Genomic DNA, 16,934 nt, shown 5'->3' with positions numbered 1-16,934 from the left:
TGGAGGGTTTGGCCGGGATGATGAGAAGTTCCGTTTTGGCAAGGTTCAGCTGGAGGTGGTGCTCAGTCATCCAGGCGGAGATGTGTGCGAGGCAGGCCTCAATCCTAGCTGAGATCCCCGGATCGGTCGGAGGGAACGACAGGTACAGCTGCGTGTCGTCAGCGTAGCATAATAGCATAATAGCATGATAGCATAATATGCTATCATTAGCTATATCTAATGCTAGCTGTCCAAAATAACTTTATACATGCTCACATTTTAAATTATGTTCTGTAGGAGTCCAGTAATCCCTCTTGAGAAATCAATTTCTCATGACGGTCAGGGTTTTTTGGGACATTGTAAAAGGTAATTTATGTATTTGAGATTTGCTTTTATCACAGCCCACAGCACAGCAGATAGACGGCATCTGGCAATTCAGTCCCCAAGATGGCGCCGCAACCACTGTAGGGTTTTTCCTGGGTCAAAATGGGTCTTTATCATTTAATAAGTAATGGAGGCTATGCTTGAGGAAATCATTTTGCTTCCACTTTAGGAAAACGATAGGTTAATAGATTGACAATAGTCCAAGCCCCATGGTGCTATCATATACTGTTCAAAGATTATTAAAGTTGACCTCTTTACATATAAATGCATTTTTCTGTCTCCAAAAAGTACCACAATTACCGCCAACTGATGAAGTCAGGATTCTGCAGGTTGATAATTGGGTGCATGATTAGAAGCAAGCTCCTGTTCACATCACAGTTGCATCTTAATCAGGCAAGAAGACACACCCGATCTTTCTATCAACGCGATTACTATTGATGAAAAAAGAACCAGGGTTCGGCTGTACTTGATTCATTGCAACCCAGGTCTTTACGCTTGGCCATGACTACAACAGTGACCTTAAAGAACTACAACTCTGTATATCCAGCGGTGCAGAGCGTACGCTTAGGACACACTGGTTGCGAAGTGCTATGATTAGCTTCAAAGCGCCTGGAAGCACCGCCTTTTTTCTTTCGGCGCCCATGTTAACAAATTGGACCGGCCACACAGGCTGCGATTGGCTCGTGCTCTATCGAGACATTTACAAAATCGGCTGCAGGATGATAAAATACACCATATTATTTTATATATTTGAATAAAAAAACATGTTATTTAGATTTTACTCCATTAATTGTAGACTACGGTGAACATTTGTAAAGTTGTAAACTTTATAATTATTTATTAATATTACTGTGTGGGTGTAAGTAATGCACATTGTTGGATTCAAAGAAAGTACAATGGTTTAATGCTTGCCAGCAAGGAGACAAAGTCTGATCGCAATACAAAGTTTGTCTGCTAGCATGTTGTGCTAGCAACCTTTTTCAACATATGGGTGAGAAGTCCCCTCCCCTGCATATCAGCTAATATAATATGATTGATCCCAGAGACAGAGTGTGCGTGCACGTGGGAACATAGCTCTGACCCTAGGCTTGACTAGCTCTGACCCTAGGCTTGACTAGCTCTGACCCTAGGCTTGACTAGCTCTGACCCTAGGCTTGACCATATGCAGAGTTTCCTCTAGGATTTTTTTTTGCAGTGGGGGCAAGTGTGTCTGCCCCCCTCTCCCGGCCGAAACAAACAACTAAGTGCTAACCCTATATTTCGGAGCAGGTTAATGTAATAATCTAATAGCTAATGTCATATTACACATATTTTCATCCTATTTCCCCTAAAGAAATAAAGTTAGGCTACTTAAAGACACCTTACACTCATAAAGTATGTTCTAAATGGCATAAATGCTTCCAATTAATAATTGACGTAACAACTTATATAGCTAAATGGTCAGTAGCTAGCCTATCAACTAAGGTAGGCCACTCGGAAGCATGTACACTGTCTGCTTCATTTGATCTTGATAGGCTAATCATTCTGTAGCAAATAATAATAATATACTCACTATTTATAAATTAAAACTACTTGAGCATAATAATGCACCTAAAATACAAACGTGAGCAAGGGCAGAAATCGCCATTGAATCGACATGTGCAATTTTGCTAGCAATGGAAGGATACAAACAAACATAAATTATACGATTTACAGTTCTCAAGGACGCACACACGCAATCTCAACTGCACTGTGAAGCGTATGTCCGTGCTATTCTCCGATATGCACTCTAACAATCACTACTGATAGACGGCCTAAAATTTTGTACAGCCCTATTTCTGATACCATGGCGGCAGAAATCAACATAGAGGAAACACTGATATGATTCACTCAGCACAGATAAGGTTAACACATTTATTGCACTTCTAGTAAGATAATGGTCAGCCTAGGTCAGTTTGTATGAGTTCATAATTAAGGATTTATATTATCAAGGAGGTTTACGTTTAGGACTTTTGCAAGGCACTGTATTCATGTCACATTCTCATTGGGGGCTGAGCACCCCTATAGGTCTGATCCTAGAATCGCCCCCTGGTACAATTTCTGGGGAAATTGTGGTGTGCCTGCGTCGGTTGCAGATGGGTCTGTTTTTTTGCTGTCATTTTTACAACTGATTTACAGCGATACTTGCTGAGTATATATAACAGCTGAGTATAACAGCGCAGCAGCTCAAACACAGGCAGGGATACAGTAGCAACGCTAGTGCTAAATAAGTATTTAGCTGCTAGGCTCCATGACGCCAGGTGAAACGCCTCCATGACGCCTTGTTCCTCAAAAGAACAAGGGAAACCCACTTGTCTGGCAGATTAAGAAATGTTCGTAGGAACCTAGCGAAAAATAGCCTACATTTTCCTAGACTTTAAGCTACGGTACTAATGCTGAGGGCACGCTAATATCGCTGTCTTACTAGAACGTCTTTTTTATGTGTTGTTGCTAACGTGTGCTGACATTGTGCTGACATTGGCTGTTTATCAATCCTGAGAACGCAAGTACATTCTTTTGCAAGCGTCCTTGCGAGAATGGTCTTGCAAGTCCGCAAGGACTTCTGGGAAATCAGAAGCGTTCTCGCTGGTCAAGTCACCATCCGATGCATCCTCGATTAAAGGGACGGATCAGGAACATTTCCGGGTATTTTTGGCGTTCTTGGTGACTTGTGTTCTTTAGATTGGAACCGTACTTGGGCAATGAAAGATGACGTCAAACGAGTTTGCAAGAACACAAGAACGGAAAAAAATGTGGATTGATAAACAGCCATTGTGCACACCCAATCAATTCCAAATGTGTAGGTCGCACATGCGCGAGTGCTTGTAAAAAGAAGTGCCGCAAAATGCGACCATTTGGTCGCAGTCTGGAGCCCTGCATTATCCCTCACATATGTAAGGGTTCATGCACAGAGAGGATTGTCGGGAAAGAGATGGCTGCTTGAGGAAGCCGTTAGCTGTAAAGATCCATAGATTAGCCGCACCGTTATATAAGCCTTAGGGTCGAAAAATTGGAAAAAAGGCACGGCTTATTGTCCGAAAATTACGGTACTTGGCTCATATAGAGCAAATTGTTCCAAAAATGTCATCATAGCTGTATCGTTAAAATATCATCTTTGGACTAAGAATTATTTTGTGGTTTTTGTTATGATAATTTCCACATTAAAAAGTATACAATGATGGTCTGAGAGGGGTAGATCAGTTATTGAAATATTATTGATATTTAGTCCAGTTGTTATCACTAGATCTAGTGTGTTTCCGTGCCGGTGTGTTGGGTCTGTTATGTGTTGAAGTAGATTGAAACTGTCAAGGAGATTTAAGAGCTCAATAGTTCTTGGGTCTGCTTTTTTATTTACTTGGATATTTAAGTCTCCGTTTAAAACTACATCATTACTAGTGACACATAGTGATAATAGTTAAGAGAATTTGCATGAATATTGGCGAGTGCTTAGGTGGCCGATATATAATAACAAAAGGTATTGATTCGGTTTTGCGCTGTATTGCAAGATATTCATATGATGTGAATTCACCTAGCTCAGTCATTTTGAACAATAGTTCAGAGGACAAAATAGCTGCGACTCCTCCATTTTTTTTTGATTTCCTAGAAACTTGAAAGCTGTGATCGGGCGGACACGCTTCTATCAGAGTTGCTGTTGCCGTCGCATTGTTTAGCCAGGTTTCTGTTAGACAGATGCAGTCTAAGTTGTTTTCTTTGACCAGATCATTAACTTAAAATGTTTTGTTATTTAGTGATCTAACATTTAGAAGGGCCAGTTTCATCTGTGGGGTAATAACAGATAAAACAGGGGTTGATAAATCTGTTGGAAGAATATGGATAGTTCTGTGACTTCTAACACTAGTTTCAGGTTTGTAACCATGCATTTTACCATGCCATTTTCTGTTTGTGATGATGACCGGTATGTCCAATGAAATAGCATGGTGGCTGTCCTAGCGTAGCTTTTCTTTGGGAAAGTCTATGTCACTGAGCTGTTCCATCACAAGGGAATTCTTCCGGGGGGTGCAGATCTGTGCAGGGCCCATGTCCTTGCAGGAGGCTGTTTGAATGTTCTGTTCTGTTCCATGGGAGGTTGTTTGGGATGCGTCAGTCAGCTTAGACACAACAAGGATAAGGAGAGAAAGTTTATTTGTGGTCAGGAGCACGTGACTGATGTTTGCTGTTAGTAGTCAAGATCCTCTATGGTTTGGGTTGAGTCCGTCAGCTTGAAAACGGTCTGCACAGTTCCAGAACACATTGAGATTATTGATAAATCTCAGTTTGTGTGCCAGACAGACAGATGCCAACCATTTGTTGAAAGATGGTATTCGACTGAAGGCTTCTTTTCCTCTGCAAAAGCATGCAATTGGTCCACTGATGAATACATCTTGATATCTGTTGAGTGTGTTCAGAAGCTGGGTGAAATGTTTTTAAAGTATCTCACTGCCAGTTTTCTTGTGTAGGATATCAAACGAGCCAGTGTGGATGATAATCTTAGGGTTGTTTGGTTTATTTTTGAGGATTGTTTGTACCTCTTGTTTGACGACAGTTCCTCGACAGATGTGTTGCTAAGACAAATATTTTCTGTCTTTGCCAGTTTAACATGTGCTGTCATGGCATCTCCAATCAAGATAGTGGCCATATGTGGTGTTGTGTTTGCCTTTTTAACGTTTGCCATATCAGTAGCTGCGGAGCCAGTTCTTATCTTATTTGGGTTAGCAATGATAGGTCCTTGTGCTAGACCAAGGTTAGCCACTGTGTCAGTGCTAGCAGTAGATTCTATAGTGCTAGCAGCGTTAGGTCCTCTAAGTGCTGATGGGCTGTGGGTAGTCTTAGCATACCTTGGTTGATAATCCTGTGGTATTGTTGTCTGATAGGCCTGATAGGGGGTTGAACAGTGCTCCGAATGGTCCGAGAGGTGCTTGGAGTGAAATGGGGAACTCCCGGTCGCAGCAGACGATTATGTGTTGGATTTGCATGTGTGTAGTAACTACCATCATAGTGTGTCGGCGATCTGGGCCTTCATGTTTGTTAGCTGTGTGGCTAGCACTCCTGTGCCTCTTCGCCTTGGATTCCACACACAAGGGAGAGAGAGTTCCCTGTGGTTCTAATCTGTTTCTGAGTGGGACAGGAGGAGAGGTGATGCGGAAAGAGTTTCTGCCTCGCTTTTTTTTCTTATTATCCTTGGAGCCAGTCCAATTTCCGATGAAGGTAGAAGCGGCGCTAACCTCTTTGGTTTAACGCCGAGAGCGGGCGATGGCCCATCCGGTCCACCGGCCGGTGGAGAGAATGCTGGTTCCAAGGGTGGCTCATTAGCCGGTAGCTTAGCCTCCGGGCTAGGTAGCTTGGAATCTATAAAGTGTTCGGTCTCTCTGATGTCTAAGAGGGTTCTGACTCTTAGCTCCAGTTCGACTATCCTCTGAGTAAGTTGTTTGCAGTCGTTGCAAGCCATAGTTCTACAGGTAACAAGCTTTAGCTTGCTTGCCTGTGGTCAGTCTGGGAGAGCAGCCCAAAATACTTCTGTTCTCCTTGGGCTTCAGTCCCTCAGGTTGTCCTTTTTGTGGTTGTAGTCGATCCACTTAATTTTAAGTAATTACATTAAAAACTATCCAAATTATTGAAACTTCAGAGAATTTCTCTGTGAATGACTAGACAATAGGATAGAAGCCAAGCAGGGAAGCAAGCGGGGAAGGTCAGGGGGAGGGGAGGGAAAGAAAATGTGACTGCCTTCGTTGAGAGCCAAATAGAAAAAAGATCTCCTTCATCACACAAAATCAAATATAAACAAAGATTGCAACAAAGTAATCAACACAGAAATGGTCAGCCTACTTGTTGTCAATATGGTCATCTTGAAAACAAACAATTAATAAACTGTCAGTCAGTCTAAACCAGGCCCTGATTTTGCTCTTTCTCTCCAGGTTAGGTGATAAGCAGTTCTCTTCCAGGTCGTGGGTTTATAAACCTAATTTAACAAAAACCTGTTTAACCCTTAAATCACCCCAGATTTTGTCTCCAGATTTACTCCCCTGCGAATTTATCAAAAGAAGCTCCCCCTCCCCCGAAGGTGGGCTCCTACAGAGCAATCAGGCCTTTAAGTCAACAGGCATTCCTCTCCAGCCTGCTGCTAAGACACTTCTGCATGTCAAGATACATTACTTTGGCACACATCCTGAAATGTCCATACATGTTTTCAATTTGTTTCTTTTCAAATTAAAATGTATTTCTGTAGTACCATTTAGTCCATACCAACTTCAACTTCATTTGCTGAAACGGATGCCATGATTGTGTGTGCATGGTGATTGTGTAATCTTCTCATAGAAAATGTAGTCTAGTTGATTAAAACGGCAACCTCAACGCACTGTACTATAGGCATAGCAGTTTCCTTAATTTGACTTCATCAAACAAAGTGCACGCTTGACTCACGTGTACCATGCCATCTCCTCTGAAACAGAAATGACACTTCGGGTAATTTCCAGGACTTAACCCTGCGTTCACACTGCAGCAACGCAAATCGCTTGCCATCGCTTGCCTTCCCACAGTTCACCACGCTCGGGGGCGTTTTATATAGATAAATGTAGAATGCATTTCTCTAAAATCCCGTTTCAAACTGATAAATGTAAAATGTAGTTCTCTAAAGTCACTGTTGTAGTTGTCATGGCCAAGTGTGCAGACTTGGGTTTACGTAGTTGCAACATCGATCAAATTCCAACTGGTAGACAACATACAAAACTGTTTAATAGACATACACGTTGACATGTGTAAAAAACATTTACTATATTCCTCAGTCTCTGCTAATCTGTCGATACGATAGGGAGTTCCAGCCGGGCTAGCTAGCTAGTTACCACAGAACGAAGTTACGTAATGTGACTAAACTGAATTTGAAAGTACAAGCACCCACAACTTCGGCAAACCTTGCGCCATACATAGTTTTTTTTAATTAACATCTCTGTACGAATACAGTTATGTATCGTACAGGACTGGGTAAGCAGCCACACAAACGATTAGTTTCTTCTCCACCTTGAAACCTAGAAAGCTAGAAATTTTTGCCATGGCTGCTACGTTAGGAGAAACAAGAAAACACTCCGATTGGCCATCGCTAGCGAAAATCGCTCCTCATTTGCATAAAGTTGAGAAAATCTCAACTCTGTCACGTTGCGTCGCTACCCACAATGCACCACGCAAGCGATTCGCCTGGCTTCATAGAAAATGAATGGAAAACATGTTGTCGCTCGCATCGCGTCGCTGCAGTGTAAACGCACTGTTAATGGGCCTCATTCTCGAACATTTCTGAAGTTTCTTCTGAAAAGTTTCTTATGGGCTTTGGAAAAACAACGTTCGAAAAAGACATCCGTCACATTCATAAACACTTGAAAATGTGTTCCTACTAGTGGTGGGCCCCTATCGGCATTTACGTGCTGCGTTAACGTGAGACTCTTATCGGGCGCAAAAACAAAATATTGCCGTTAATTATTCTTAAAGTTGGGTTGGGAACTGGGTCTATACTACGCAAGCTATGATGACTTTCACCTTGATATTTTAGCGAGGATGTATACCTAGCCGAAATGCACTGTAGGGGGCGAGAACCAGTCTTCGAACCTGTGTGTATGCCTTGTGTATGAAATTATCCAACCAAACGTGACATGCTAACATGGATGCAGCTATGAAGCCGCCTGGTTTGCTTCAGGAAAAATTTATTTTTAAGAAGCTTCCCAGTGGAAACCTCGACAAGACTAAGGTTGTTTGCACCTTGTGCTATGCGGAATTTGTTTACTGTTAGAGTTCTTCCAGTCTCAAATACCACCTAAACGCAAAGCATCCCTTAGCTAATGCGGAAGATGCCGGGCCAAGCACTGATGTAGCGTAGGGGAAGAGTCGTCGTCAAACTAATATGTTTGAGTGCAACCGAGGCAAGCCCGTCAGTACAGCTCTATCAGCCAAGCTAACTAATCTAATAAACACAAGTACATCTTATTTAACATAATTTATCACCAATTATTATAGTAGAACAGTTTTCTCAAGTTTGTGATGCATTTTGGAAATGAGCCATTTTAATCTAGATTAATTTAGATTAACGCCAATATTACAGTGAGATTAATCTAGATTTTTTTTTAAATCTATGCCTACCACTACTTCCTATGCAGCAGAAGTTTTCTGAGCTGTGCTCCCCTAGAAGAGTTTTCTTAAATTGAAGGCGCGTCCTCGTGCTCCTGAATTAGCATACATACACGCCCTGACAGCTCCTTAAGGGCACGCAACAGCAGTGACGTGTGCCGTCAGAATCGACACAATAAGGAAAGCAACAGGAACGCACATTATGTCCAAGCGAAAATAAATTGTGCCATATTGTATGCCTAGGGTGCACACTCGTCCCTTTAAGTAGGTCGAGTGATCAGTGATAATTGGATGGCCTGGTTGAATTTATATGATGTTCAAGTCCAAGTGCAAGTTAAAGGTTTATTTGTCACATACAACATCATACCAGTAAGATGAGCAGTGGAATTGTTCTCCACTGGATCTAACAGTGTGCACACTGGGCAAGGTAAATTATTATAGTTATTTTAATCCGAGGATGTCTGTAGAGTTGATTTGAACGCTATCACCAACGATTTCTCACATATTCATTAACACTTCTAACAGAGAGTTTTCTTAAATGCGATTCCCCTTGAGTTTTTTAAGGGATCGCATTTGAGACAACTCTGGCCAATTTACGACTGCTATTTGGAGTTCGGAAAGTCTTCTGAAGTTCAGAACAAATCCCATATGAGAGAACTCCATGAATGCCAAATGTTTTCCTAAATCCAATTCAGAAGAAATTCCTTCTTAAATTCTTCTTAACTGCGTTCGAGAATGAGGCCCAATGTTTTCAAATCCATAACCACAATCCAGTCTCCTCAGGCCAACGGACCTCTCACTGGATTGCCTTTCTGTCTGTGGATTTTTTACACAAAGTAGACTACATGATTGCATAATAATTAAAATTACATTGTCACAGAGGTCAGTTAAAGGCAACTGACTCGTCGTTGACCCATTCCTGAATCTTTAAAACTTTTCTTTAGCTCAATAAAGGTCATGCATATTATGTTCTCTCTCAAATCGGTATGCTAAAAAGCTTTTTTCTTCAAGTTTTTCTTGAATAGTTTGTAAATCCATATGCTGTAAACACTCTTTTGTTATCACCATCCCTCCTGTTTGAGACATTATTTATCCCATGGCTCAAATCAGCACAAAACAAAATACATTCTTTAATAACATAAGTTCTCCTCCTGTGAATTTACATAACCCATCATGTTGGTGACACTCCTTGCATATCTCTCAAGACAGTCTCATCCACATTTCCTAATGTTAAGACACCTTGTATGGCTGCCTCTTTTGCTGCCACATCTGCTTTAGCATTCCCAGAAAAATGAAATCAATGTTATCAGTATGAACTTCTAGTAGAGCAAACAAATTCTTCATAATTGATATCTTCCCTTGTAAAAAACATTGCATCTTTTGAACATGGAAAACGGTAATGAGAGGCTCTTGCATCGTTCGAGAGTAAACATAAAACTATTGTTATAACATTAAAGCACACATCGTAAACCTGTGTAATTTGTTTAATCACTCAGCCGGAATAGCACTGTGCCTTCATCCTGCTATGTGAAAGGTTTAAGTTGTGGTGTGTACATATGATCTTAGTCATACTTAGAAATTACTTTTTCTGTTCCCTTCTTTAGAAAATCAACTGTTAGTCTCATTTATTTCACTCCAAAAAAACGTTTTCTTTCTTTCAAAACAGTTAAGTTTGAGACCTTTATTGTTTTTAATTCTCTATTTTACCAAATCCCACCCCTTTTTGTCAAAGACCTGATAAAAACCATTGTCATTTCCCCAAACCAGAATTCAATCTGTATGCTTCTCAAATGATATATAGACCAAATAAAGTTCTTAATGTAGCTATTAACCAAAATGTTTTCCCCAACTATATTTTCTATAAAGGTCCGATATGTAAAACTTCATAACTTGCTTTTTGGCAGTCCAAAACAAGCTAATTAGCATAAACCATCATAACCACAATTTATCAAACTTAATCAGCCTTCCCAAATTATTTCAGAACAAAGGTTATAATAACCCTCTTTATACACAAATACCATTTATTAATACAACCTCATCACAACCTAACTGTTTATGCGAAACATTATGGTAGGCTTTTTATAAGACATCAAATAAAACTTAAAATTTAAAATGACAATCAAAACCCAAACAAAAGTACGTTGTTGTTATTTTGTCTTTTTCATTCTTAACCAAATTGCATCTAATACCTTTATTAAACTCCTAAAAACCCTAAGTTTTTACTATTTTGACTCAGAATGTTAGCCCATATACCTTCAAAGTATATGTATATGTCCTTTTTCAAAACATCAGTGTTTAAACCGATCATCTCTTTTCATCCATAAAACCTTCTCTTGCTTCATTCCATCAACTTTCCATGATCCACTCTAAACCAATTTTTCATGTAACCATCTAATAACTTCCTCAATCTTTCACATTTCCTAAAACCAAAATAAAATATAAAGCTTCAAAATAACCCAACTGGAAAAGTGCCATCAATTGATTCCATGTCAATGGATATTTGATGTGCACGTGGTTATTAAAATCAGATGTGGATAGATAATGTTAAATTTGTAACTTAAATCAAACCCATAAACACATTCCTTCCTCAAATTTAAACCAACCTTTCTGTCTGAAACACAAAAATGTCCCAAAAGTTCCCATCACACCAAGGTTGCCATTATTGAATGAATCTTGCCGTTTGATTTCAAAAGTATGTAAGACTATATAGTCTTTCACTAATTATCTGACCCACATTTCAGAATCAGAAGGGATTTTATTCGCCATGAACGTTTGCACAAACAAGGAATTTACTTTGGCAGGGAGGTGCATACATTAAACATATAGGAATATTGGAACTTAAATATGTGGACTAACTATACAAAAGGAGCAAAGTCTAGCTAATACTAAGGGGGTCTAGCTAATACTAAGGGGAATAAAAAATAATATAAAATAAAATATAAAATATAAGTAGCCCTAATTAACAATCTAACCTAAAAATACAGATAGTGCAAATTTAAATTTGCTTCAAACTATCTACATCACAATTTTGTTTCATAAAATCCATGTTTATGAACCAGGGGTTTCATTTCTGCATTTTTATTGAATACCGCCACACATCACAGATTTGCCGCTTATACATACATCTTCGTTCTGGTCAGCAATGCTTCACCTCCCTGTTTGGCAAGGAATTATAACAAGGGTTGATCAAGCATTTGTTAACCACCAAACTCCGGATTCATCCAAACGAACACAGCTCTCAGCATGTAATACTCACATAATTGTGCAGAATTACACCCTCTGGGATCACCTTTTGTAAAACTTAAATGCATCGGGACTATTTTAGCCCCACCTTTCTCCATCTCTCATCGGAATTTCTGAAACTCATGTAAAATGTACTCAAACAAACAAAAACCTTGTTAACAAATGTATCAAAATACTCATTACATGTTTCAAAAGTAACCAAATTAGTATGTAAAATTCTCTCCAAATTTGTCTTTCTCTCTTTAACTTTACCTATTTAACTTTACCTATTTTACATTGTCTATGTCACTTTGTCTGTACATATCATGCGATTTACCCATTATCAAGCTGAAATTATTTTACTAACCCGCACCCGGCGGCGTCACTGTTGATTCTGTCTAAGTTATTCTGTCATTCCTTTATAGCAGACATAATACAACATCGGACTGGCAAATTCAAACTAGAGTTTTTGTTGGCCTTTTGATTTCCTTCTCCTGTTTCTATACAGCCCCTTCTTCTCCTGGTGAGAAGTTCTGCTTCCCTCGTCTGCAATCTCTAGCATAATGTCCCATTCTAACACACTTATAGCATCCATCTTTCGTCTCCCCCTGGCTCTTCCTCTGCCTTTTTTGACCTCTGCCTGTGCTACTATCGAATACAAACATGCCCGCCCCTTCGTCATCTAACGAAAACACTGCTCTTCTGGTTTTTGCCTTTTTCTTTTGTTGGAAATGTTTGTCAACATGACGAGTATATTCTTGAGTTTAATTTAAACGGGAAGTACAGTGACATAGGCCTACCATATAGTTAGTTAAAACCCCGCTAGAATGAGGGAGACAACTCTCAGGGCTTTCATTCAACATAGTTGCTGAATGCTGTATGTCACTCGCGCAGTGAGGTCGTTAAAGACTAATCACTGGTTAACCTGTTTTGCGTGCGCGGGCCCGAAACACTGCCCCCTCCTCCCCCAGTTATTACGCATTAAAAATCATAAATAATTTTTTTCGACTAGTACACATGTTATACATCGTTGGAAAGCTACGATTCTTGTGCTTCCATTGAAATAAACCAATTCAAGCTCAACTTGCAACAGAAAGTAGCGTCAATGTCTTTGTCCGGTGACCGTTCATTCAACAATACCAGAGAAAAAGTTGTACTTACCTTCGATTACTTAGGAATGTCCAGGAATGCACACAACTCATCAAAACCTCATCTGCTCATATTCCCAAGGGTCCAAAGTATTAAACCATGTTGAGTTGTTGTCCAAACAAAGAATTATATCCACACATAGCCACGATCTTGTTGCTTCATTGTTACTTCGTAAAAAAAAAAAAATTGTGTCTCTCAACGCACTTTAGCTCATAGCATGAGATCTGGGTCAAGTAGAAACACGGGGATAGTCTTAAAATGGCCGCTACACTCTGACCTTTTGATAGACACCTAGAAGCTCCTATTGGTTTAGCCAATAGGAGCTTCCTTGCCCCGGTGACAGTCTTCTAAAGCCAACTAGGTCTGTGCGTCCAGCCCGCCCCCCGCCCACCCCCCCTGCCCCCTCTACACGATTTTTTCTAACTGGCTTGGACTGAATCTGAAAAGAGCTAGTTATCCTTGTAGCTTAGCGCTAGCTGTAAATGGCGATACCCCATATGCCAGGTTTTGTGGAGCCTTCAAAATAAAAGTCGATTGCGCAATATGTCAGTGTTCTTTGTGTGCCAATCCTGGGAATCAGATAAATCACTCCAATGTGTTCATGCTTCAGTTTTTGTGTTTCAGTATTACTAATGAGGGATTTAGCTGTTATATATGATAGTTCTAAGGACCACATTTCATTAGAGATAACAATTATACCTTTTTATCCTAAGAATTTGACCTTGGTTAGAAGGGTCATTCTGGAGTCTCCACAAGGCCCTTTTAGAAAACGCCTGGATGTACTCTTATAAAAACATGTGTCAAATATGAATATATTGTGGTATTATGTTTGACTTTTGATCTGAATTTGGTAAGGCTTCAACCTGTGGTCCAATTCTGTCTTCCAGCTAATACCTACCACCTCTAGGCCTCTTCAGGCCTCTGTTTTCAAAACAAAATCTAGGCGGAAATAGAAACTTTCACTTTCCTTGTGTTCAAGCTTCTGTTACTCAACACCAGTAGGACTGAGAGGGGTCCTGACAACAAGGAACATAACTTCAGAGTGTAAGCTTTCAAATGAGTCCATTTACATGCATGTACTCCAAATAGTTCAAGAACAGCTTTCAATTTACTTTGGGCATGCTGTTTAGGCGTTTTTAGGCACATTTAACAGTCTCCAGAACAGGTTAATATTAGGATGAAAAACTCCGCTGTGAAGTTGTGCACTAAACTCACAATGGATCCTGACCTGTAAATGTATAGTGGTTGAAATTGACATAACTGATTGTTATTGCTGATGAATTGGGAATTGTAATTTACACATAGCCTAAAAGGGTTTGAATGCCATTAGAGGGTAGAGTTCTGCATTATTGTTGCTGAGATGTGTTTGTTTTGATAGATCTGGGTCTGGTGGTAGACACGTGCCTTACAAACATGTGTTATTAAATCCTAGCCAAATGAACAGGTTGAGGCCTGGGCGACCAGGATTCAGATATATGTGTGAACATAAGATAGGACTTTTCAGTGTACAATGTAGAATTTGGACTCTCGATTTTTAAGTTAAAGATAAATTAGACGTGCAATTTTATCTCTTGCATTTGCTTAATTCAGTTCCAGTTGTGAGATAGTGAAGACTAATCACAGAGTCAAACCTGCTAAGATGTGGTGCCGGAGACCGAGAAGCAGCGTTAGGATCCTATTTGACTAAGTTCTGTAGAATACAAGTGAAGCGGGTAGGCTATCCACAGCTTGTGAGTAAATGGTGACCAAAATGGTTGCGATTTCAAGCCTTGGATGTTTAGCATATCAGAATCAGAATCAAAAAAGGGATTTATTCTCCATGAAAGTTTGCACAGACAAGGAATTTGCTTTGGCAGGAAGGTGCATACAATAAACATATAGGAATCTTAAATTTAGATATATGGTCTAACTATACTAAGGATACATAAACTAGCAATACCAAGTGGAATACAATTTAAAATAAAATATACAATAAAGTAGAATATAAGTTGTCATAAAATAAAATATAAGTTGCCAATTTACAGTATAAATACAATATAAAATACAAATATTACACGAATATTATACTAAGATCACTACAATTGGTCTGGTTTTAGCTGTCAGACATGTTGCGTTGCATAATGACTACATTGATCACCAACTTACTCTTCTTTCCCCCAGATGTGCAGCAGCTCTCTCTCCCTAAACCCCAGCAGATTAAAGAGGAACAGGAGCTGTGGATCAGTCAGGAGGAAGAGCAGCTCCAAGGACTGCAGTCTGAAACTACAGACTCAGTGTTCACTTCTACCAGTGTGAAACATGACTGTGATCAGGAAGGCTTTTCTGAATGTTCACATCTTGACCAAACTGTTAAAGTGGAGAACAAAGAAGGAGACCCTCTACCCAGCAACACAACTGAGGAGCAGATCAAAGCAGAGCTTGATGGACAAGACTGTGCAGCACCAGAACCAGGCAGTGACTCTCAGCCCCTCTCTGTTGTAGCTCCAGACTGTCCTATAGCTCAGAGTTTGGAGGAGGAGGAACATGGAGGAGTGCTGCTTCTTCTGAACAGATCACAAGCCAGTGAGGCTCTGCCAAGGGAAAATAAGCCACAGAGACGTCACACAGGAAAAACAATACATCAGTGTCAAGAATGTAGCAAAACTTTTAGTAGAAAAGCTGCTTTGGTTTTTCATATGAGGACACACACAGGAGAGAAACCTTATCAATGTCAGGAATGTAGCAACTTGTTTACTCATAGCAGTAGTCTAGTTGCACACATGAGGAGACACACAGGAGAGAAACCATATCATTGTCAACAATGTAACAAACAATTTGCTGTGAAGTCCATTCTTGTTCAGCACACAAGGACACACACTGGAGAGAAACCTTATCAATGTCAGAAATGTAGCAAACTATTTACTCAACGCAGTAGTCTAGCTGCACACGTGAGGAGACACACAGGAGAGAAACCATATCAGTGTCAACAATGTAATAAACAGTTTGCAGTGAAGAGTCCCCTGGTTGAACACATGAAGACACACAGGAGAGAAACCGTAGCAATGTCAGGAATGTAGCAAAACCTTTTCTAAAAGTAGTTCACTGCATTTACACAGGAGGACACACATGAGAGAAACTGTATCAGTGTCAACAATGTAACAAAGACCGTATTCACAAAACATTTTATCTTACCACTAAGAGTTCTCTTAAATAGCAGTTAAAACTAATTGGTAAGAGTTTCTCTTCACAAAGCAGTTGAGACCAACTTTGATTGGCAATAAGGAGCCATCTTGAGCTAAAACAAAGGGTGAGGTTGATCTTGTTGCGATGGATAAAGTCAACAAGCTTACTAACAGTGATCGGCTAATAGGGGAATAGATTTCAGTCAATTATTTCATAATAGAAATATTGTATAACAAGGTATTATTTTGTGATATGTAATGTTTTCGAAAATTAAATATTCCAGAACCAAACAAAGATGTCCAGATGTAGGTTGTCACTTATTAAATAAGTATATGTTTAGCTAAATGTCAGTCTCTTATACATAGATCTTTAGTTAACTGGATTTAATTATTGACATTTTGTCATTATCTTGGATTGTTCGGTTCTTCGAAGCTCATCCTGGACTTGCTGTCATAGCAACAGATCCGTTAACTTAAACCTGCTCGGGAGCTCTCACCAGCTCCCCTTTTTCTGCCATGGGAGTCTATGGCAGTCCATAGAACCGCTTGTGGGAAAGTTTTTAAATTTGGCACAGTGGTTGAGGACAGTACAGTGGCTCTTGTCACCAAGTGTCATGCCAGTGTCTCTAGCACTCTAGCGCCACAAATGGGGCAAAGTTGAAGGTGTGTTTACATATGCAACTTTTGAATCATGTCCTAGGGCTGCACGATTATGGCCAAAATGATAATCCCCATTATTTTCATCAATATTGCCTAATTATAACTGCTTTCACATCCATATTGTGCTACATTCCGGCTAATTTACAAATATTTCCATCAAAATTCAGATGTGATTAATTGTGCAGCCCTAATATGTCCTATTTTCAAAAATGAGGTACCTTTGGATTCTCTGGATCAAGACGATTTCAACGCACT

General features: G+C 39.8%; 1 protein-coding gene across 1 annotated transcript in view; it reads left to right on the top strand.

Moving 5' to 3' along the window:
- LOC124471359 (zinc finger and SCAN domain-containing protein 31-like) overlaps positions 1-16,306 on the top strand; it is a 29,690-nt gene extending 13,384 nt beyond the window's left edge. The window contains exon 2 of the mRNA XM_047025845.1: positions 15,019-16,306. Within this exon, the coding sequence (XP_046881801.1) occupies positions 15,019-15,914 (896 nt within the window). The 3' untranslated portion in view covers positions 15,915-16,306. The remainder of the gene's footprint in view (positions 1-15,018) is intronic.
- Positions 16,307-16,934: the final 628 nt, after the last annotated feature.

The sequence above is a fragment of the Hypomesus transpacificus genome, chromosome 9 (assembly GCF_021917145.1).
Source record: "Hypomesus transpacificus isolate Combined female chromosome 9, fHypTra1, whole genome shotgun sequence".
NCBI classification, from domain to species: Eukaryota; Metazoa; Chordata; class Actinopteri; order Osmeriformes; family Osmeridae; genus Hypomesus; species Hypomesus transpacificus.
This window is presented reverse-complemented; position numbering and strand designations above follow the sequence as displayed.